This window comes from Scyliorhinus torazame, chromosome 17 (assembly GCF_047496885.1).
Source record: "Scyliorhinus torazame isolate Kashiwa2021f chromosome 17, sScyTor2.1, whole genome shotgun sequence".
Classification (NCBI taxonomy): Eukaryota; Metazoa; Chordata; class Chondrichthyes; order Carcharhiniformes; family Scyliorhinidae; genus Scyliorhinus; species Scyliorhinus torazame.
This window is the reverse complement of record NC_092723.1, coordinates 87,691,438-87,715,509: the sequence shown is the minus strand read 5'-3', so window position 1 is coordinate 87,715,509 and position 24,072 is coordinate 87,691,438. Positions and strand designations below refer to the sequence as shown.

The window sequence follows — 24,072 nt, the reverse complement described above, 5'->3', positions numbered from 1 at the left end:
GTTCGCCGGTAGTCCCTGCCTGCTGGCTCCTCCCAGTAGGAGGAGTATAAATATGCGTGTCCTCTATTCAGCAGCCATTTCGCCAGCTGCTGTGGGAGGCCACACATCTTACTGCAGGAAAGCCACAGTTGTATCCAACCTGAGTCTGTGTACAATTAATCGTGCATCAATTTATTGCAGTAAGATTTTCTATAAGATGGACCTCCGAATCAATCCAGATCGCCTGCAGCTGGATCCGCAATCGAGCAACGGCAAAAGGACTTTAATCACTGGCTAGCCTGCTTCGAGGTCTATATCAACTCAGCAACCACCCCTCTGACGGAGGCTCAGAAGACACAGATCCTGTACTCAAGGTTGAGCTCCAACGTGTTTCCGCTGATCCAGGACACCCCGAACTACGCGGACGCCATGGCGCTCCTCAAAGAAAACTACGCACAGAAAGTGAACACACTCTTCGCCAGGCATGTACTCGCCACTCGCTCTCAACTCCCTGGTGAGTCCAGAGAAGACTTCTGGCAGGCCCTAATCCCACTCGTCCGGGACTGTGACTGTCAGGCCGTTACGGCCACCGAACATTCTAACCTTCTTATGCACGATGCTTTTGTAACGGGGATTGGGTCGGACCTCATTCGCCAAAGGTTGCTTGAAGGGGCCACGCTCGACCTAGCGGGGACTAAGAAGCTAGCACTCTCCATGGCCGTCACCTCACGTAATGCTCAGGCCTACCACTCCGACCGTGCGGCCCACCCCTCCTATCCCTCGTGGACCCCACAAACGGCCTCCCCAGCCGGGGCTTTACCCAGCCAATACGCCTGCGCCACACACCAATCCGCGCACCCCGGGGGTCCCCGATGTTACTTCTGCGGCCAGCTGAAGCACCCGCGCCAACGCTGCCCGGCCCGCGCTGCCATTTGCAAGGCTTGCAGCAAAAAGGGCCACTTCACCGCGGTGTGCCAGGCCCACGCAGTCGCCGCTATCGCCCCCTCCCCCCGACACACACACAATGGGCGCCGCCATCTCCAGGGCCTTGGGGCAGTGAGGGAGGGGGAACTCCATAAGGGGGCGCATGCGCTCAGGGTGGGGGCCTATAACTCCATTTCGCACTACGTAGCCTAGAATGGCTAGACGGTTGGTGCTAGAGACGCATTTATCCTTATTGTACGCTAAGTTAAGAATTTTCGCGGTCTGGAGAAATTTGCGGAGGTTGATGTCATGGTCCTGCTGGTCATGGCCGCAGATGGTGACGTTATCCAGATACGGCAACGTTGCGCGTAAGCCGTACCGGTCAACTATTCGGTCCATCTCTCGCTGGAAGACCCAGACCCCATTAGTGACACCAAAGGGAACTCTTAAAAATTGATAGAGCCACCCATTTGCTTCGAAGGCTGTGTACTTGTGGTCACTATTACGGAGGGGTAGCTGGTGGTAGGCGGACTTGAGATCCATCGTGGAGAAAACCTTGTATTGTGCGATCCTGTTTACCAGGTCGGCTATACGGGGGAGTGGGTACGCATCCAGCTGCGTAAACCTGTTGATGGTCTGACTGTAGTCAATGACCATCCTATGTTTCTCCCCGGTCTTCACCACCACTACTTGAGCTCTCCAGGGACTGTTGCTCGCTTCGATGACCCCTTCCCCCAGCAGCCTTTGGACCTCTGACCTGATGAAGGTCCGGTCCTGGGCACTGTACCGCCTGCTCCTGGTGGCGATGGGTTTGCAATCGGGGGTGAGGTTCGCAAACAGGGAAGGTGGGTCGACCTTAAGGGTCGCGAGGCCGCAGACAGTAAGGGGAGGTGTAGGGCCGCCGAATTTAAAGGTCAGGCTTTGCAAATGGCATTGGAAGTCCAGCCCCAGGAGTGTAGCTGCGCAGAGGTGCGGCAGGATATACAGGCGGAAATTGTTGAATTTCCTGCCTTGGACAGTGAGGTTCACTATGCAGAACCCCTTTATCTCCACCGAGTGTGACCTGGAGGCCAGGGAGATCCTTTGGTTTACAGGGTGGGTTACAAGTGAACAGCGCCTTACCGTGTCGGGGTGAACAAAGCTTTCCGTGCTCCCAGAGTCAATCCGGCAAGACGTCTCGTGGCCGTTGATGAAGACCGTCGTTGTAGCTGTTGCGAGTGTCCGGGGTCGACTTTGGTCCAGGTCACCGAGGCCAGATGAAGCAGTTGCGAGTTCTGATCGGGCAGTGTGTAGTCGGCCGTGCTGGGGGCCTGGGGCCCCATCCAAGATGGCGTCACCCATGGGTCGCACATGGTGTCCGGGGATGAACAAGATGGCGGCGGCGATGGACAAAATGGCGGCACCCACCCGTCCAGCGTGGTGTCCGGGGGGCAAGATGGCCGCGCCCATGGGTCGCATGTGGCCCTAGGATAGGGGGGTGGCGGTGAGCGCTGGCCGGTCGGGGCCTGAAGGGGGGGTTGCCGCGGCGTTCCGGAGTCGCTGGAGACCGCGGCCACGCGCGGGCCTGGCAGACCTCCACAAAGTGGCCCTTCTTGCCGCACCCTTTGCAGGCAGCGGTGCGGGCCAGGCAGCGTGGGCGGTGATGATTCGCCTGCCCGCAGAAGAAACAGCGGGGCCCGGCGGCATTAGCGGGCCGTCTCGTAGCGCAGGCCTGCGGGGTCAGGGGGAAGGTCTGTGGGGCTGCCGCTGCGGGGTGCCACACAGCCTAGGGGGCCACCACGCGGTGGGGCACATAGGACTGCGCATTTTTGTCGGCAACGTCCATGGACCCTGCCAGGGCCCGTGCCTCTCTAAGTCCCAGGGTGTCCTTTTCTAGGAGTCTTTGGCGGATCACTGAGGAGGTCATACCTGCTACGAAGGCATCCCTGATGAAAAGTTCCGTGTGCTCGCTCCCCGAAACCTGCGGGCAGCCACAGTTTCGGCCCTGCACCAGTAGCGCCCGGTAGAAATCTTCCAACTATTCCCGGGGCTTTGCCGTCTAGTTGCAAGCAGGTGACGTGCGTAGACCTGATTTACAGGGCGGATATAATGTCCTTCTAACAGTTCGATCGCGACATCATAGTTCTCCGCCTCCTCGAAAAGGGTGTAGATCCCAGGGCTGACCCTTGAGCGCAGGAGATGCATTTTCTGTCCTTCTGAGGGGGTGCCTCCGGCCGTCTCGAGGGACCCTTTAAAGCACGCCAGCCAGTGTTTAAATATTGCAGCCGAGTTCTCGGCGTGGGGGCTGAGTTGAAGGCACTCCGGTTTGATTCGGAGATCCATCCTTCCAGCTTAAGTCTAGTAGATTAAATTGATGCGCGATCAATTACACTCAAGACGAAGTGATTTCATAACTGAAGGCTTTAATCGACTAGAACTTGTTCCCCACAGCTTCGGTACAGAAAGTGAAGGCTGCTGGGATAGCACCATTTCTTATACTCCGCCTGTCAGGGCGGAGCTACGTAACAACAGCCAATGGTAGACTCCTGGGTATAACCAATGGTGACCAGCCTCTTAGGTACCGCAATACCTGGTACTACCACACTGTGACAGTTGATTGCATTCTGCTCGCCTCCCTGTGGCCTGTTACAGTTGATTACATTCTGGTAGCCACTCTATGTCCTGTTACAGTTGATTACATTCTGCCAGCTTCTCTATGTACTGTTACAGTTGATTACATTCTGTTGGCCTCTCTGTGTCCTGTCACAGTTGATTACAATCTGCCAGCCTCTATATGTCCTGTATAGTTTGATTACATTCTGCTACCCTCTCTTTGTCCTGTTACAGCTGATTACATTCTGTTAACCTCTCTGTGTCCTGTTACAGTTGATTACAATCTGCCAGCCTCTATGTCCTGTATTGTTAGATTACATTCTGCTACCCTCTCTTTGTCCTGTTACAGTTGATTACATTCTGCCAGATTCTCTGTATCCTGTTACAGTTGATTACAATTTGCCGACCTCTAAATGTCATGTATTGGTTGATTACATTCTGCGACCCTCTCTATGTCCTGTTACAGTTGATTACAGTCTGCCAGCTTCTCTATGTCCTGTTACAGTTGATTGCATTCTGCTACCCTCTTTTTGTCCTGTTACAGTTGATTACAATCTGCCAACCTCTAAATGCTGTGTATTGGTTAATTACATTCTGCTAGCCTCTCTTTGTTCTGTTACAGTTGATTACATTCTGCTGGCCTCTCTATGTCCTGTTACAGTTGATTATATTCTGCCAGCTTCTCTATATCCTGTTACAGTTTATTACATTCTGATACCCTCTCTTTGTCCTGTTACAGTTGATTACAATCTGCCAACCTCTAAATGCCGTGTATTGGTTAATTACATTCTGCTAGCCTCTCTTTGTCCAGTTACTGTTGATTATATTCTGCTAGCCTCTCTTTCTCTATTTCCTGTTACGGCTTTTACAGTTGATTACATTCTGCGAGCCTCTCTCTGTCCTGTTACAGTTGATTACATTCTGCTGGCCTCTCTCTGTCCTGTTACAGTTGATTACATTCTGCTGGCCTCCCTGTGTCCTGTTACAATTGATTACATTCTGGTAGTTTCTCTGTGTCCTGTTACAGTTGATTAGGTGTCCAGATCACCAACAGCCTGTCTGGTCCCCCCATGCCGACACTATAGTTAACAAAGCCCACCAACGACTCTACTTTCTCAGAAGACTAAGGAAATTTGGCATGTCTGCTACGACTCTCACCAACTTCTACAGATGCACCATAGAAAGCATTATTTCTTGTTGTATCACAGCTTGGTATGGAGCCTGCTCTGCCCAAGACCGCAGGAAACTACAAAAGATCGTGAATGTAGCCCAGTCCATCACGCAAACCAGCCTCCCATCCATTGACTCTGTCTACAATTCCCGCTGCCTCGGAAAGGCAGCCAGCATAATTAAGGACCCCACGCACCCCGGACATACTCTCTTCCACCTTCTTCCATCGGGAAAAAGATACCAAAGTTTGAGGTCACGTACCAACCGACTCAAGAACAGCTTCTTCCCTACTGCCTTCAGACTTTTGAATGGGCCTACCTCGTATTAAGTTGATCTTTTCTCTACATCCCAGTTATGACTGTAACATTACATTCTGCAGTCTCTCCTTCCTTCCCTACGTACGGTATGCGTTGTCTGTACAGCATGCAAGAAACAGCACTTTTCACTGTATACTAATGACAATAATAAATCAAATCAAATCAAAATATTGATTGCAGTCTGCAGTTTTCTCTATGTCCCGTTGCAGTTGATTACATTCTGCTAGTTTCTCTGTGTCCTGTTACATTTGATTGCATTGTACTAGCCTCTCTATGTCCTTTACAGTTGTTTACATTCTAGGAGCCTCTCTATATTCTGTTACAGCTGATTACATTCTGCTGGCCTCACTATGTCCGGTAACAGCTGATTACATTCTGCTAGCCTCTCTATGACCAGTTTGTGGTGGTATGTATTAGGGGTCATGTGGGACTGTGAAGCCGTGATGCTATTGGCTGACAGATCCCGGGTCCTGGTTGGCTGTTGACTTCTGGCTCCGCCTTGAAGGCGGAGTATAAGAACCAGAGCTTCTCCCCGCCGCTTCATTCTGTTGCTGAACTGCTGTGGACAAGTCTCGCTTAATGAAGCCTCATCGACTTCATCACTACTCGTCTCTCTCGTAAGTCATTGTGCGCTACACAGTTAAAATTGATTACATTCTGCTGGTCTCACTATGTCCTGTTACATTTGATTACATTCTACTGGCCTCACTATGTCCTGTTACATTTGATTACATTCTACTGGCCTCACTATGTCCTGTTGCAGTTGATTACATTCTACTGGCCTCACTATGTCCTGTTGCAGTTGATTACATTCTGCGAGCCTCTCTGTGTTCTGTTACATAGAATCATAGAATTTACAGTGCAGAAGGAGCCCATTCTGTTCATTGAGTCTGCACCGACCCTTGGAAAGAGCACCTACCGAAGGCCAAACCTCCACCCTATCCCCATAACCCAGTAACCCCATCCAACCTCCTTGGACACTAAGGGCAATTTAGCATGGCCAATCCACCTAAACTGCACATCTTTGGACTGTAGGAGGAAACTGGAGCACCCGGAGGAAGCCCACGCAAACACGGGGAGAACATGCAGACTCCGCGCAGACAGTGACCCAAGCCAGGAATCGAACCTGGGACCCTGGAGCTGTGAAGCAACTGTACTAATCACTGTGCTACTGTGCCCCCCACATGGTTACAGTTGATTACATTCTGCTGGCCTATCTATGGCCTGTTATAGTTTAATTAATAATCTTTATTGTCACAAGTAGACTTACATTAACACTGCAATGCAATGAAGTTACTGTGAAAAGCCCCTAGTCACCACATTCCGGCGCCTGTTCGGGTACACAGAGGGAGAATTCTGAATGTCCAGATTACCTAACAGCACAACTTTCAGGACTTGTTTGTGGGAGGAAACCGGAGCAACCGGAGGAAACCCACGCAGACACGGGGAGAACATGCAGACTCCGCGCAGACAGTGACCCAGCGGGGAATCGAACCTGGGACACTGGCGCTGTGAAGCCATAGTGCTATCCACTATGCTACCGTGCTACCCATTGATTGCCATCATTTACATTCTTTGGCAGCTCCTCAGGAACTGTACACACAACTGGGTCTGTCTCTATAATGGCAGCTTCCCACATACCCTCCAACTTCGGTATAATCGATAAAGTTAGTAATTTTACTCAAATGTCCAAGTGATTTATTTGTTTATTTCTAGTGAAGATGTCCTAGTTCGGACCTTCAAACTCCACTTTGAAGAACAACCATTTTACACTTACTCTTGTCATCAGAACTGACGTTTGGTTCCTGACCCTCCGTTTCTCTCCACAGATGCTGCCTGATCTGTTGAACCTTTCCAGTGTTTGTTTTATTTTACAACCTTGAATATGAAGCGCCCAGCCACATATGTGTTATTGCCACTATTCCCACATAGTTATTTATGCTTGTAACTCACAAACGGATTCACCACACTTCCTCTTTTGGGATCTAGTTCATACCATGTGCATATCATTAATTTTAATTAATGCCTCGAGATTTCAACTGTCCCAGTCACAGAGGTCTACCGCACAGAAAAGACCCTTTAGCCCATCACGTCTGCGCCGGTCAAAAACAACCACCTAACTATTCTAACCCCATTTCCCAGCACTTGACTCATAGCCTTGTATGCCCTGGCACCACAACTGCACATCTAAATACTTCTTAAATGTTATGACGGCCCCTGCCTCCACCACCCTTTCAGGCAGTGGGCTCCACACTCCCATCATCCTCTGGGTAAAAAATGTTTTTCCTCACATCCCTTCTAAACCTCTTGCCCCTTACATTAAGTCTGTGCCCCCATGTCATTGATCTCTCCACCAAGGGGAGAGATTTCTTCCTGTCTACTCTATCTATGTCAGGTTTCACTGTTTCCAGAATGACATGTTTTCAAGTTTCATTTTGACTGATTGTAATCAGCGAGTCAACATTGAAATCTGATCATAGAGAAACGCCATGTTGTTAGGGAGGTCATTAACTGAAGTTTTTGCCACCAAGATGGTGTGCAGTATGTTTGACAAACATAAAGAGACAATGTAATTGTCAATCCTCCAGAGAGTCATTGCTATCTCTTGCTTCTTTGCCAAGATGGTGCCTTGTACTAAATCAGGGTTAAGTCCAGCTAAAGATCTCCATCTTGGGTTTTCTTTCACACTTAGAGTACTTGTCCAAAATCACCCCCACCTGGAAGAACGTTTCTCTCTTCTGATTGGGACATGAATGTCAAATAAAAATGTCATCTGCCTGTCCGTCAGACCCCTCATTCTCCACACCCAGGTGCTCATGAGGAGTCAGGTATGGACACGGTGGCTCCGAATAATATTGTGAAGCAAATCTCCACAGCTCAGCCTGATCGCTACAGCTAATGAAACAAATAAGAATATTGGCAGGAGTGAGGGGGCAGTGAGAGGGGAGAGGGATGTTGAATATGTTGCAGAGTTAATCGGTGCACTGATCTGTAGCTTTACAGCTGGTCCATGAGTAACAGTCTTTCTAACATAAAGTAGAAAACCACAGAATGAGTCAGGAAATAAGTGACTGGGACAACAGCAAACATTTGTGATTAATGTGTAATTTTAGTCATAGAGTATAATAAATACAGGTAGAGAGATCAATTATCTACAGTAAAGGTTGGCTGTTTAAGGTAAACAAGCTTAACTGGATTACACCTGTGAAGAATTCCATGGCTTCTATCTAACACCTGCTACACATGTGGCTGTCAGATGCGGGAACAGGACTCTCCTGTTTAATTTGGTTTACTCTAACGTTAGCAGCACCTTATGTGATTAAACATAGCACTGAGGTGTGATTTGGAATGTATTGGGATGATTCAATAGGACACAGTTACTGTGTGAATAGTTTACGCTCTGATATAGAACACTAAAAGCTACAGACACATCAAGCAGACAAGAGAGCTGTGAGAGCTATGTCCTTGGTGTGGAACCTGGAGACACTCACACATCACTCCTCAATTTGGTGATGTTCACATAGTTGGGGTTTGGTAAAGTGCAATTGTCAGTGTGAAGATTGTGATCAGGGGGGTCTCGAACGGTACCCAGTCCCTCCTGGTTCTCTGTATACTCCGACTTACAGATGCTGGAAGTGCTGTTATTCTTCTTCAGATCAGTGGTGGATGGGAGATTTGGGCAGCTCTTCACATGCAGGTATTGGGCCTGTTCCTCGTTCTCTGTTTCTCGGTGATAGAAATAGTTAAAGTTGGAGACAATAACGGGCACGGGGAGTGCGATGGTCAACACGCCTGCAATGGCACAAAGGGAGCCCACCATCTTACCCCCTATGGTTATGGGGTACATGTCTCCGTACCCAACTGTTGTCATGGACACTACTGCCCACCAGAAAGCATCAGGGATGCTGTCAAAGTACGAGGCTGCTTCATCTGCTTCAGCAAAGTAGACGGCGCTGGAGAAGAGAATGACTCCGATGAAGAGGAAGAAGATGAGGAGACCCAGTTCCCTCATACTGGCCTTCAGCGTCTGCCCGAGGATTTGCAAACCTTTGGAGTGTCTAGACAGCTTGAAGATCCGAAAGACCCTGACCAAACGGATGACCCTCAGGATGGCCAGCGACATGGCCTGCTGCCCTTGCTGCTGCCCATTACCCGCTTCTTGTTGCTGCTGCTCCGCCAGTTCAGTGCCCAGGGTGATGAAGTAAGGGGTGATGGCCACAATATCAATAATGTTCATGATATTTCTAAAGAAGACGGGTTTGCTCGGAGAAGCAAACAACCTGACCAGAAATTCAAATGAGAACCAGATGATACAGAGCGTCTCCACGATGAAGAAAGGATCAGCAAATGGAGAGGAATGGTAAGGAGTTGTGGCATTGTTATAGTGAGGTCTCCCTCCAGCTGTATTCTCTTTGTCATCTCTAAAGACAGGCAAAGTTTCAAGACAGAAGCTGACAATGGAGATGAGAATGACCATGACAGACACAATGGCGATAACTCGAGCCGGGCCTGAGCTCTCGGGGTACTCAAAGAGCAGCCAGATCTGACGCTGGAATTCATTCTCGGGTAAAGGCCTCTCCTCCTCCTTAATAAAGCCCTCGTCTTCTCTGAACAGCTCCATGGCTTCCTCTCCTAACTCATAGAACCGTATCTCCTCTGAGAAAATATCCAGGGGCACATTGACGGGCCTGCGCAGTCTGCCTCCAGACTGGTAGTAATACAGGATGGCATCAAAACTCGGTCGGTTTCTGTCGAAGAAATATTCGTTTCTCAGGGGGTCAAAGTAGCCCATCCTCTTCTTGGGGTCCCCAAGCAGGGTGTCAGGGAACTGGGCTAAGGTCCTGAGCTGAGTTTCAAAGCGAAGCCCCGAAATATTGATCACCACCCGCTCACAGCACTCATGATCCTGCTCGGGCTCATAAAGGTCCTGAGGCTGGACTGGGAGTGCAGCCAATTCATCCACATTGTCTCCATGGGCCACTGTCATGTTGCTGTGTGGTGGAGGGAAAACCTTCTTCAATAAGGAGCCACAAGCAAAGGTTGGAGAAGAGCTTGGAGGTCGTTGCTCTTAGATATGTGATAATGAAGGACCACAGGAGTGAAGTACTTCAGAATCCCACGATGCTGCAACTCTGAAATTACCCGACCTGTAATAGTAGATATGGGGACCTTGAGGTGGGATCTTGGATTCTGCAGGAATTGGATTCTGGAATTAGGACAGTAGATACTTTCACTGATTCACTGAGATATCAATGATAGGAATTTGCTTAATCTCTTAATTTTAGGTTTTTTATCACGATTTCAAAATCCATCCTCCAAAAGGCATACTCTAAATCTCAGAAACTGGCAACATCACTTGGAGCTGTGAGAGGTTCTGATAGATGATATGTTGACCTGACTCAGTGTCCAGCTCCAGGAAGGTCCAACATAGCAGAACAGCAGAATATCAGAATGCCTGTGTTCACAGCAACTGTGACATAACCTGCAGTAACACAGGAAAAATAAATCATTAGACTGTTAGCCCAGACAGAGGAGCCAGGCAGAGAGCAAAGAGGATGAAGGAGAGAGGGATAGAGAACGGGAAGAGAGAGGGATAGAGAACAGGAAAGGTAAAGGAGAGAGGGATAGCGAACAGGACAAATGAAGGAATGAGAGAGAGTGGGAAGGATAAAGGAAAAAGGGATAACGAGCAGGAATGATAAAGGAGAGAGGGATAGAGAGCAGGAGGTTTGAAGGAGAAAGGGATAGAATCAAACAGTCATAGAGTCATGGAGGTCTACATCACAGAAAAGGCTCTTCAACACATAGTGTCTGCGCCAGTTAAAAACAACCACCTAATTACACGGTAGTACAGTGGGTAGCACTATTGCTTCACAGCTCCAAGGTCCCAGGTTCGATTCCTGGCTTGGGTCACTGTCTGTGTGGAGCCTGCACAATCTCCCCGTGTCTGCGTGGGTTTCCTCCGGGTGCTCTCATTTCCTCCCACAGTCCAAAGATGTGCAGGTTAGGTGGATTGGACATGCTAAATTGCCCATAGTGTCCAAAAAGGTTAGGTGGGGTTGGAGGGTTTACTGGGTTACGGGGATAGGGTGGAGGTGTGGGCTTAAGTGGGGTTCTCTTTCCAAGGCTGGTGCAAACTTGATGGGCCAAATTGCCTCCTTCTGCACTGTAAATTCTATGATTCTAGTCCCATTTTCAGCACTTGACCTAGAGTCACTTATGCCTTTGGCATCGCAAGTGCACATCTAAATACTTCTTAAATGTTATGACGTTCTCTGCCTCCACCACCATTTTCAGGCAGCGAATTCCAGACTCCCACCACTCTTTCGGTGAAACAGTTTTTCCTCATATCCACTCTAAACCTTCTGTTCCTTACTTTAAATCTATGCTCCCTGGTCATTGATCCCTCCACCAAGGGGAAAAGTTTCTTCCTGTCCACTCTATCTATGCTACTCATAATTTTTTACATCTGCATCATGTCCCCATCAGTCTCCTCTGCTCCAAGGAAAACAATCCCAGTCTATCCAATCTCTCTTCATCACTAAAACATTCCAGCCCAGGCAACATCCTGGTAAATCTCCTCTGCACCATTTCCAGTGCTTTCACATCCCTCCTATAATGTGGATTTCAGAACTGCACACAATACTCCAGCTGTGGCCTAACCAACATTTTATATCGTTCCAGCACAACCTCCTGCTCTTAAACTCTATGCCTCGGCTAATAAAGGCAAGTACACCATATACCTTCTTAACCACTTCGTATCCACCTGCCCTGCTACCTTAAGGGGCACCAAGATCCCTCTGATCCTCAGTGCTTCCCAGAGTCCTGCCAAAATGAGTGGGAAAGATGAAGGAGAGAGAGAGATAGAGAGTGGAAAGGATGAAGGGCAGAGGAATAGAGAGCAGGAAGCATGATTGTGAGAGCGTTAAATAATGATGTTTGAAAGAGAGAGCAGGAAAGAGCCGAGATAGAGAGCAGGAAGGGTGAAGGAGAATGAGATAGAGAGCAGGGAGTTTGGAGGAGAAAGATAGAGAGAGGGAAGGGTGAAGGAGAGAAGGATGGATAGTGGGGAGTGCAAAGGAGAGAGGAATAGAGAGTGTGAGTGGTGAAGGAGAAAGAACGGGAGGTGTTGAGGACAAAGAGTGCAATGGGTGAATGAGCGAGGGATGGAGAGTGGGGAGGGTGAATGAGTGAGGGATGAGAGTGGGGAGAGTGAATGAGCGAGGGATGGAGAGTGGGGAGGGTCAATGAGCGAGGGATGGAGAGTGGGGAGGGTGAATGAGCGAGGGATGGAGAGTGGGGAGGGTGAATGAGCGAGGGATGGAGAGTGGAGATAGTGAATGAGCGAGGGATGGAGAGTGGGGAGAGTGAATGAGCGAGGGATGGAGAGTGGGGAGAGTGAATGAGCGAGGGATGGAGAGTGGAGAGAGTGAATGAGCGAGGGATGGAGAGTGGGGAGAGTGAATGAGCGAGGGATGGAGAGTGGAGAGAGTGAATGAGCGAGGGATGGAGAGTGGAGAGAGTGAAATGAGCGAGGGATGGAGAGTGGGGAGAGTGGATGAGCGAGGGATGGAGAGTGGGGAGAGTGAATGAGCGAGGGATGGAGAGTGGGGAGAGTGAATGAGCGAGGGATGGAGAGTGGAGAGAGTGAATGAGCGAGGGATGGAGAGTGGGGAGGGTGAATGAGCGAGGGATGGAGAGTGGGGAGGGTGAATGAGCGAGGGATGGAGAGTGGGGAGGGTGAATGAGCGAGGGATGGAGAGTGGGGAGGGTGAATGAGCGAGGGATGGAGAGTGGGGTGGGTGAATGAGCGAGGGATGGAGAGTGGGGAGGGTGAATGAGCGAGGGATGGAGAGTGGGGAGAGTGAATGAGCGAGGGATGGAGAGTGGGGAGAGTGAATGAGCGAGGGATGAAGAGTGGAGAGAGTGAATGAGCGAGGGATGGAGAGTGGGGAGAGTGAATGAGCGAGGGATGGAGAGTGGAGAGAGTGACTGAGCGAGGGATGGAGAGTGGAGAGAGTGAATGAGCGAGGGATGGAGAGTGGGGGGGGGTGAATGAGCGAGGGATGGAGAGTGGGGAGGGTGAATGAGCGAGGGATGGAGAGTGGGGAGAGTGAATGAGCGAGGGATGGAGAGTGGAGAGAGTGACTGAGCGAGGGATGGAGAGTGGAGAGAGTGAATGAGCGAGGGATGGAGAGTGGGGGGGGGTGAATGAGCGAGGGATGGAGAGTGGGGAGGGTGAATGAGCGAGGGATGGAGAGCAAAAGGTTTGAAGGAGACAAGGAGAGAGATTGGGAAGGATGAAAGAGAGAATGATAGAGAGCGGGGAGTTTAAAGGAGAGAGGGACAGAGAGCAGGACTGGTGAAGGTGAGAGAGATAGAGAGCAGGACTGGTGAAGGAGAGAGGAATGGAAAGCGTGATTGGTGAGGGAGAGAGGGATAGAGAGCGTGATTGGTGAAGGAGAGAGGGTTAGAGAGTGTGACTGGTGAAGGAGAGTGAGATAGAGAACGTAATTGGTGAAGGAGAGGGATAGAGAACGTGATTGGTGATAGAGAGAGGGATAGAGAGCCTGATTGGTGAAGGAGAGAGGGATAGAGGGCGTGATTGGTGAAGGAGAGAGGGATAGAGAGCAGAGAGGGTGAAGGAGGGAGAGATAGAGAGTCGGAGGATGAAGTAGAGAGCATGATTGGTGAAGGAGAGAGAGATAGAGAGCAGGGAGGGTGAAGGAGAGAGATAGAGAGTCGGAGGGTGAAGGAGAGAGAGATAGAGCGCAGGACTGGTGTTTGAGCGAGAGATAGAGAGCATGCTTGATGAAAGAGAGAGAGATAGAGAGCAGGTCTAGTGAAGGAGAGAGATAGAGAGCGGGTCTAGTGAAGGAGAGAGATAGAGAGCGGGTCTAGTGAAGGAGCGAGAGATAGAGAGCGGGTCTAGTGAAGGAGAGAGCTAGAGAGCGGGTCTAGTGAAGGAGAGAGCTAGAGAGCGGGTCTAGTGAAGGAGAGAGATAGAGAGTGGGTCTAGTGAAGGAGAGAGGGATAGAGAGCATGATTGGTGAAGGAGTGCGTGATAGTGAGCATGATTAGTGAAGGAGAGAGATAAAGTGTGGGGAGGGTGAAGGAGAGAAGGATAGAGCGTGGGATTAGTGAAGGAGAGATAAAGAGTGTGATTGGTGAAGGAGCGAGAGATAGAGAACGGGTCTAGTGAAGGAGAGAGAGATAGAGAGCGGGTCTAATGAAGGAGAGAGGGATAGAGAGCGTGATTGGTGAAGGAGGGAGAGATAGAGAGCAGGGAGGGTGAATGAGCGAGGGATAGAGAGCATGATTAGTGAAGGAGGGAGAGATAGAGAGCAGGGAGGGTGAATGAGCGAGGGATAGAGCATGATTAGTGAAGGAGAGAGGGATAGAGAGCATGATTAGTGAAGTAGAGAGAGACAGAGAGCCTGATTGATAAAGGAGAGAGGGATAGAGACCAGGACTGATGAAGGAGAGAGAGATAGAGAGCGTGATTGGTGAAGGAGGGAGAGATAGAGAACAGGGAGGGTGAGGGAGAGAGATAGAGAGTCGGATGGTGAAGTAGAGAGAGATAGAGCGCAGGACTGGTGTTTGAGCGAGAGATAGAGAGCATGCTTGATGAAAGAGTGATAGAGAGCGGGTCTAGTGAAGGAGAGAGATAGAGAGCGGGTCTAGTGAAGGAGAGAGAGATAGAGAGCGGGTCTAGTGAAGGAGAGAGAGATAGAGAGCGGGTCTAGTGAAGGAGAGAGAGATAGAGAGCGTGTCTAGTGAAGGAGAGAGATAGAGAGCGGGTCTAGTGAAGGAGAGAGAGATAGAGAGCGGGTCTAGTGAAGGAGAGAGAGATAGAGAGCGGGTCTAGTGAAGGAGAGAGAGATAGAGAGCGGGTCTAGTGAAGGAGAGAGATAGAGAGCGGGTCTAGTGAAGGAGAGAGAGATAGAGAGCGGGTCTAGTGAAGGAGAGAGAGATAGAGAGCGGGTCTAGTGAAGGAGAGAGAGATAGAGAGCGGGTCTAGTGAAGGAGAGAGATAGAGAGCGGGTCTAGTGAAGGAGAGAGAGATAGAGAGCGGGTCTAGTGAAGGAGAGAGAGATAGAGAGCGGGTCTAGTGAAGGAGAGAGAGATAGAGAGCGGGTCTAGTGAAGAAGAGAGATAGAGAGCGGGTCTAGTGAAGGAGAGAGAGATAGAGAGCGGGTCTAGTGAAGGAGAGAGATAGAGAGCGGGTCTAGTGAAGGAGCGAGAGATAGAGAGCGGGTCTAGTGAAGGAGAGAGATAGAGAGCGGGTCTAGTGAAGGAGCGAGAGATAGAGAGCGGGTCTAGTGAAAGAGAGATAGAGAGCGGGTCTAGTGAAGGAAAGAGAGATAGAGAGCGGGTCTAGTGAAGGAGAGAGATAGAGAGCGGGTCTAGTGAAGGAGCGAGAGATAGAGAGCGGGTCTAGTGAAAGAGAGAGATAGAGAGCGGGTCTAGTGAAGGAGAGAGCTAGAGAGCGGGTCTAGTGAAGGAGAGAGATAGAGAACGGGTCTAGTGAAGGAGCGAGAGATAGAGAACGGGTCTAGTGAAGGAGAGAGAGATAGAGAACGGGTCTAGTGAAGGAGAGAGGGATAGAGAGCGTGATTGGTGAAGGAGGGAGAGATAGAGAGCAGGGAGGGTGAAGGAGAGAGATAGAGAGTCGGAGGGTGAAGTAGAGAGAGATAGAGCGCAGGACTGGTGTTTGAGCGAGAGATAGAGAGCGGGTCTAGTGAAGGAGAGAGGGATAGAGAGCGGGTCTAGTGAAGGAGAGAGAGATAGAGAGCGGGTCTAGTGAAGGAGAGAGAGATAGAGAGCGGGTCTAGTGAAGAAGAGAGATAGAGAGCGGGTCTAGTGAAGGAGAGAGAGATAGAGAGTGGGTCTAGTGAAGGAGAGAGATAGAGAGCGGGTCTAGTGAAGGAGCGAGAGATAGAGAGCGGGTCTAGTGAAGGAGAGAGATAGAGAGCGGGTCTAGTGAAGGAGCGAGAGATAGAGAGCGGGTCTAGTGAAAGAGAGAGATAGAGAGCGGGTCTAGTGAAGGAGAGAGAGATAGAGAGCGGGTCTAGTGAAGGAGAGAGATAGAGAGCGGGTCTAGTGAAGGAGCGAGAGATAGAGAGCGGGTCTAGTGAAAGAGAGAGATAGAGAGCGGGTCTAGTGAAGGAGAGAGCTAGAGAGCGGGTCTAGTGAAGGAGAGAGATAGAGAACGGGTCTAGTGAAGGAGCGAGAGATAGAGAACGGGTCTAGTGAAGGAGAGAGAGATAGAGAACGGGTCTAGTGAAGGAGAGAGGGATAGAGAGCGTGATTGGTGAAGGAGGGAGAGATAGAGAGCAGGGAGGGTGAAGGAGAGAGATAGAGAGTCGGAGGGTGAAGTAGAGAGAGATAGAGAGCGGGTCTAGTGAAGGAGAGAGAGATAGAGAGCGGGTCTAGTGAAGGAGAGAGAGATAGAGAGCGGGTCTAGTGAAGAAGAGAGATAGAGAGCGGGTCTAGTGAAGGAGAGAGAGATAGAGAGTGGGTCTAGTGAAGGAGAGAGATAGAGAGCGGGTCTAGTGAAGGAGCGAGAGATAGAGAGCGGGTCTAGTGAAGGAGAGAGATAGAGAGCGGGTCTAGTGAAGGAGAGAGATAGAGAGCGGGTCTAGTGAAGGAGAGAGATAGAGAGCGGGTCTAGTGAAGGAGAGAGATAGAGAGCGGGTCTAGTGAAGGAGAAAGATAGAGAACGGGTCTAGTGAAGGAGCGAGAGATAGAGAATGGGTCTAGTGAAAGAGAGAGAAATAGAGAGCGGGTCTAGTGAAGGAGAGAGGGATAGAGAGCATGATTGGTGAAGGAGAGCGTGATAGTGAGCATGATTAGTGAAGGAGAGAGAAAGTGTTGGGAGGGTGAAGGAGAGAAGGATAGAGCGTGGGATTAGTGAAGGAGAGATAAAGAGTGTGATTGGTGAAGGAGAGAGAGATAGAAAACGTGATTGATAAAGGAGAGAGGGATAGAGACCAGGACGGGTGAATGAGAGAGGGATAGAGAGCATGATTAGTGAAGGAGAGAGGGATAGAGAGCATGATTAGTGAAGTAGAGAGAGACAGAGAGCCTGATTGATAAATGAGAGAGGGATAGAGACCAGGACTGATGAAGGAGAGAGAGATAGAGAGCGTGATTAGTGAAGGAGAGAGAGCTAGAGAGGGAATATTGAAGGAGAGAGTGATACAGAACAGGACTGGTGAAGGAAAGAGAGATAGAGAGCGTGATTGGGGAAGGAGAGAGGTCGAGAGAGCCTGATTGGTGAAAGTGAGAGGGATAGAGAACATGATTGGTGAAGGAGAGGGAGATAGAGAACGTGATTGGTGAAGGAGAGATAGAGAACGTGATTGGTGAAGGAGAGAGAGATAGAGAACGTGATTGGGGAAGGAGAGAGAGACAGAGAGCGTGATTGATGAAGGAGAAAGAGATAGAGAATGTGATTGGTGAAGGAGAGAGAGGGATAGGGAGCAGGGAGGGTGAAGGAGAGAGAGAGACAGACAGCATGATTGGTGAAGGAGAGAGAGATAGAGAGCGTGATTGGGGAAGGAGAGAGAGATAGAGAGCGTGATTTATAAAGGAGAGAGGGATGGAGAGTGGGGAGGGTGAAGGAGAGAGAGATAGAGAGCATAAAAGCAAGTTCCTGCGGATGCTGAAATCTGAAACGAAAGAGAAAATGCTGGAAAATCTCAGCAGGTCTGGCAGCATCTGTCGGGAGAGAAAAGAGCTAACGTTTCGAGTCCAGTGACTCTTTGTCAAAGCTAACAGACAGCTTTGTTAGCTGTTAGCTTTGACAAAGAGTCACTGGACTCGAAATGTTAGCTCTTTTCTCTCCCGACAGATGCTGCCAGACCTGCTGAGATTTTCCAGCATTTTCTCTTTCGAGATAGAGAGCATTATTAGTGAAGAAGAGAGGGATGGAGAGTAGGGAGGGTGAAGGAGAGAGAGACAGACAGCCTGATTGATAAAGGAGAGAGGGATAGAGACCAGGACTGATGAAGGAGAGAGAGATAGAGAGCGTGATTAGTGAAGGAGACAGATAGAGTATGGGGAGGGGAAGAAGAGAGGGATAGAGAACAGGACTGATGAAGGAGAGAGGGATAGAGAGCATGATTGCTGAAGGAGAGAGAGCTAGAGAGGGAATATTGAAGGAGAGAGGGATAGAGAACAGGACTGGTAAGGGAAAGCGAGATAGAGAGCGTGATTGGGGAAGGAGAGAGGTCGAGAGAGCCTGATTGGTGAAAGTGAGAGGGATAGAGAACATGATTGGTGAAGGAGAGGGAGATAGAGAACGTGACTGGTGAAGGAGAGATAGAGAACGTGATTGGTGAAGGAGTGGGAGATAGAGAATGTGATTACAAAGAACAAAGAAATGTACAGCACAGGAACAGGCCCTTCGGCCCTCCAAGCCTGTGCCGACCATGCTGCCCGACTAAACTACAATCTTCTACACTTCCTGGGTCCGTATCCCTCTATTCCCATCCTATTCATGTATTTGTCAAGATGCCCCTTAAATGTCACTATCGACCCTGCTTCCACCACCTCCTCCGGTAGCGAGTTCCAGGCACCCACTACCCTCTGCGTTAAAAACTTGCCTCGTACATCTACTCTAAACCTTGCCCCTCTCACCTTAAACCTATGCCCCCTAGTAATTGACCCCTCTACCCCGGGGAAAAGCCTCTGACTATCCACTCTGTCTATGCCCCTCATAATTTTGTAGACCTCTATCAGGTCGCCCCTCAACCTCCTTCATTCCAGTGAGAACAAACCGAGTTTATTCAACTGCTCCTCATAGCTAATGCCCTCCATACCAGGCAACATTCTGGTAAATCTCTTCTGCACCTTCTCTAAAGCCTCCACATCCTTCTGGTAGTGTGGCGACCAGAATTGAACACTATACTCCAAGTGTGGCCTAACTAAGGTTCTATACAGCTGCAACATGACTTGCCAATTCTTATACTCCATGCCCCGGCCAATGAAGGCAAGCATGCCGTATGCCTTCTTGACTACCTTCTCCACCTGTGTTGCCCCTTTCAGTGACCTGTGGACCTGTACTCCTAGATCTCTTTGACTTTCAATACTCTTGAGGGTTCTACCATTCACTGTGTATTCCCTACCTGCGTTAGACCTTCCAAAATGCATTACCTCACATTTGTCCGGATTAAACTCCATCTGCCATCTCTCCGCGCATGTCTCCAAACAATCTAAATCCTGCTGTATCCTCTGACAGTCCTCATCGCTATCCGCAATTCCACCAACCTTTGTGTCGTCTGCAAACTTACTAATCAGACCAGTTACATTTTCCTCCAAATCATTTATATGTACTACAAACAGCAAAGGTCCCAGCACTGATCCCTGTGGAACACCACTGGTCACAGCCCTCCAATTAGAAAAGCATCCTTCCATTGCTACTCTCTGCCTTCTATGACCTAGCCAGTTCTGTATCCACCTTGCCAGCTCACCCCTGATCCCGTGTGACTTCACCTTTTGTACTAGTCTACCATGAGGGACTTTGTCAAAGGCCTTACTGAAGTCAATATAGACAACATCCACTGCCCTACCTGCATCAATCATCTTAGTGACCGCCTCGAAAAACTCTATCAAGTTAGTGAGACACAACCTCCCCTTCACAAAACCATGCTGCCTCTCACTAATACGTCCATTTGCTTCCAAATGGGAGTAGATCCTGTCTCGAAGAATTCTCTCCAGTAATTTCCCTACCACTGAAGTAAGGCGCACCGGCCTGTAGTTCCCTGGATTATCCTTGCTACCCTTCTTAAACAGAGGAACAACATTGGCTATTCTCCAGTCCTCCAGGACATCCCCTGAAGACAGTGAGGATCCAAAGATTTCTGTCAAGGCCTCAGCAATTTCCTCTCCAGCCTCCTTCAGTATTCTGGGGTAGATCCCATCAGGCCCTGGGGACTTATCTCCCTTAATATTTTTTAAGGCACCCAACACCTCGTCTTTTTGGATCTCAATGTGACCCAGGCTATCTACACACCCTTCTCCAGACTCAACATCTACCAATTTCTTCTCTTTGGTGAATACTGATGCAAAGTATTCATTTAGTACCTCACCCATTTCCTCTGGCTCCACACATAGATTCCCTTGCCTATCCTTCAGTGGGCCAACCCTTTCCCTGGCTACCCTCTTGCTTTTTATGTACGTGTAAAAAGCCTTGGGATTTTCCTTAACCCTATTTGCCAATGACGTTTCGTGACCCCTTCTAGCCCTCCTGACTCCTTGCTTAAGTTCCTTCCTACTTTCCTTGGTGAAGGAGAGAGAGAGAACGTGATTGGTGAAGGAGAGAGAGCTAGAGAGGGAATATTGAAGGAGAGGGGGATAGAGAACAGGACTGGTAAAGGAGAGAGATAGAGAGCAGGACTAATGAGAGAGAAATAGAGAGCGTGATTGGTAAAGGAGCGAGAGTTAGAGAGCGAGACTACAAAGAAGAACAAAGAACAAAGAAAAATTACAGCACAGGCACAGGAAGCCTGCGCCGATCCAGATCCTCTATCTAAAACTGTTGCCTATTTTCGAAGGATCTGTATCCCTCTGCTCCCTGCCCATTCATGTATCTGTCTAGATACATCTTAAATGACGCTATCGTGCCCGCCTCTACCACCTTCGCCGGCAATGCGTTCCAGGCACCCATCACCCTCTGCGTAAAGAACTTTCTACGTATATCTCCCTGAAACTTTTCCCCTCTCACCTTGAACTCGCGACCCCTAGTAATTGAGTCCCCCACTCTGGGAAAAAGCTTCTTGCTATCCACCCTGTCAATACCTCTCATGATTTTGTAGACCTCAATGAGGTCCCCCCTCAACTTCCATCTTTCTAATGAAAATAATCCTAATCTACTTAACCTCTCTTCATAGCTAGCACCCTCCATACCAGGCAACATCCTGGTGAACCTCCTCTGCACCTTCTCCAAAGCATCCACATCCTTTTGGTAATGTGGCGACCAGAACTGTACGCAGTATTCCAAATGTGGCCTAACCAAAGTCCTATCCAACTGTAACATGACCTGCCAACTCTTGTACTCAATACCCCGTCCGATGAAGGAAAGCATGCCGTATGCCTTCTTGACCACTCTATCGATCTGCGCAGCCACCTTCAGGGTACAATGGACCTGAACCCCAGATCTCTCTGTACATCAATTTTCCCCAGGGCTTTTTCATTTACCGTATAGTTGGCTCATGAATTGGATCTTCCAAAATGCATCACCTCGCATTTGCCCGGTTTGAACTCCATCTGCCATTTCTCCGCCCAACTCTCCAATCTATCTATATTCTGCTGTATTCTCTGACAGTCACCTTCACTATCTGCTACTCCACCAACCTTAGTGTCATCTGCAAACTTGCTAATCAGACCACCTATACCTTCCTCCAGATCATTTATGTATATCACAAACAGTGGTCCCAGCACGGATCCCTGTGGAACACCACTGGTCACAGTTCTCCATTTTGAGAAACTCCCTTCCACTACTACTCTCTGTCTCCTGTTGCCCAGCCAGTTCTTTATCCATCTAGCTAGTACACCCTGGATCCCATGAGACTTCTCTTTCTCCATCAGCCTACCATGGGTAACCTTGTCAAACGCCTTACTGAAGCCCATGTATGTGACATCTACAGCCCTTCCCTCGTCAATCAACTTTGTCACTTCCTCAAAGAATTCTATTAAGTTGGTAAGACATGACCTTCCCTGCACAAAACCATGTTGTCTATCACTGATAAGCCCATTTTCTTCCAAATGGGAATAGATCCTATCCCTCAGTATCTTCTCCAGCAACTTCCCTACCACTGACGTCAGGCTCACCGGTCTATAATTACCTGGATTTTCCCTGCTACCCTTCTTAAACAAGGGGACACCATTAGCAATTCTCCAGTCCTCCGTTACTTCATCCATGTTCAAGGATGTTGCAAAGATATCTGTTAAGGCCCCAGCTATTTCCTCTCTCACTTCCCCAAATAACCTGTGATAGATCCCATCCAGACCTGGGAACTTGTCCTTAATGCCTTTTAGAATACCCAACACATCCTCCTTCCTTATGCCGACTTGACCTAGAGTAATCAAACATCTATCCCTAACCTCAACATTCGTCATGTCCCTCTCCTCGGTGAATACCGATGCAAAGTACTCGTTAAGAATCTCACCCATTTTCTCTGACTCCACGCATAACTTTCCTCCTTTGTCCTTGAGTGGGCCAACCCTTTCTCTAATTACCCTCGTGCTCCTTATATATGAATAAAGGCTTTGGGATTTTCCTTAACCCTGTTTGCTAAAGATATTTCATGACCCCTTTTAGCCCTCTTGATTCCTTGTTTCAGGTTGGATTCCCGATATTCTTCCAAAGCTTTGTCTTCAGTTGCCTAGACCTTATGTATGCTTCCTTTTTCCTCTGAGCTTGTCTCACAATTTCACCTTTCATCCATGGTTCCCTAATCCTGCCATTTCTATCCCTCATTTTCACAGGGCCATGTTTGTCCTGCACCCTAATCAACCTCTCTTTAAAAGCCTCCCACATATCAAATGTGGATTTACCTTCAAAGAGCTGCTCCCAATCCACATTCCCCAGCTCCTGCCGAATTTTGGTATAGTTGGCCTTCCCCCAATTTAGCACTCTTCCTTTCGGACCACTCTCGTCTTTGTCCATGAGTATTCTAAAACTTACGGAATTGTGATCACTATTCCCAAAGTAATCCCCTACTGAAACTTCACCTTTGAGAGAGGGATGGAGAGCGTGATTGATGAAGGAGAGACGGATATAGAGTGGGACTGGTGAAGGAGAGAGGGATGGAGAGCGGGGACATTGCATAATTGAAGTTTACAGAGAGAGAACATTTCGCCTATTGAGACTCTATATGCTGAAGAGGAGTCCTCTATCGTAATGCCACTTTCTCACTCTTGGTCTGTAGCTTTTTAAGTTATGGCTGTTCAAATGTATATCCAAGTAATTGTTCAATGATGTGAGGGTTTCTGCCTGTGCTACCCTGACAGGCAGTGAGTTCCTGCCTCCCACCAGCCTCTGAGTGCAAACAGCTCCCCCTCAACTCCTCTGTAATCCTCTACCAATTTCAATGAACCATGTTTCAAGGTTATTGACCTCTCTGCTAATGGTAATACGTCCTTCCTATCCACTCCAACTTGGCCCCTCATCATTCGATACACCTCCATTAAATCTTCCCTCAGCCTTCTCTGTTTCAAAGAAGGTGATTGTTTGTAAAAGTAAAAATGATTGGAACTGGATTGGGAGGGGTTCACCTTGAGGTCCAATTGAATGAGTAAAAGTATTTAAACAAACAATTGATGTGAGATATCCACCAACCCCTAAAGGCGAGAAGTAAAAAGGACATGAGAGGGCAGGGTAGCTCTTTGAGGTAGATCCATGCTCATTTCAGCTTAGCCGATTGATCAGCCTGATAGACAACCAAAGACAGGAGACAAGGAGGAGGTTTTTCTTGCATCAAAGAGCAGGCATCTCGTCTTCGCCATCCATTTGTCCCTGGGCCGAGTAACATTCTCATCTGTCTCTCACTGGATGTATGTTTACTTGGTGTTGCATTTGAACTCTCACTTCTCAATAAATCACTTTAAACCACTCGTGACTCCTTGATCCCTTTTGGGTAATCTGTGACCTTTGATCAGGCCTCACGATGGTGTCAGGAGTGGAATCACAGAGATCACCATGGTAGGCTTGGTTTGTGAGACGTGGCAGACTCAGTTGTTCATGTGTGGTCATCGCTTTGGGCTGCATAGGAATGTTTACAAGAGTATGCCCTACCAGGAATGAAGCAATCAGAAACTTGACGTGACTGGTTTCGTTCGCCAGCAACGTAGATTTTAACCAATTGTCTGAGTGACTTTGCCTCATTTGTTAAAAGTCTTGAGGGACTCGAACGAGAAAGCAGTTGTATGAGTCCAGAGCCAGATTATCCTGGCTAAATTTAAGTTGGATAAGAGGAGGTGTTGTTTGGGGTGCGTGACCTGATTTTAAACAGTATGGAGATTTGTGCGTTGGAAATCTCTGAGTTATGTCAAGTGGTGCAGTGTGAGTCTGCGCTTTGAGCTG

At 48.8% G+C, this 24,072-nt stretch overlaps 1 protein-coding gene across 2 annotated transcripts in view; it reads right to left on the bottom strand.

Moving 5' to 3' along the window:
* Positions 1 to 8,071: 8,071 nt before the first annotated feature.
* Positions 8,072 to 24,072, bottom strand: part of LOC140393990 (potassium voltage-gated channel subfamily A member 2-like) — a 138,469-nt gene continuing 122,468 nt past the window's right edge. For both annotated transcript variants that reach the window (XM_072480717.1, XM_072480716.1), the window contains one exon: positions 8,072 to 10,464. In XM_072480717.1, the coding sequence (XP_072336818.1) occupies positions 8,470 to 9,969 (1,500 nt within the window). In that variant the 5' untranslated portion in view covers positions 9,970 to 10,464 and the 3' untranslated portion in view covers positions 8,072 to 8,469. The remainder of the gene's footprint in view (positions 10,465 to 24,072) is intronic.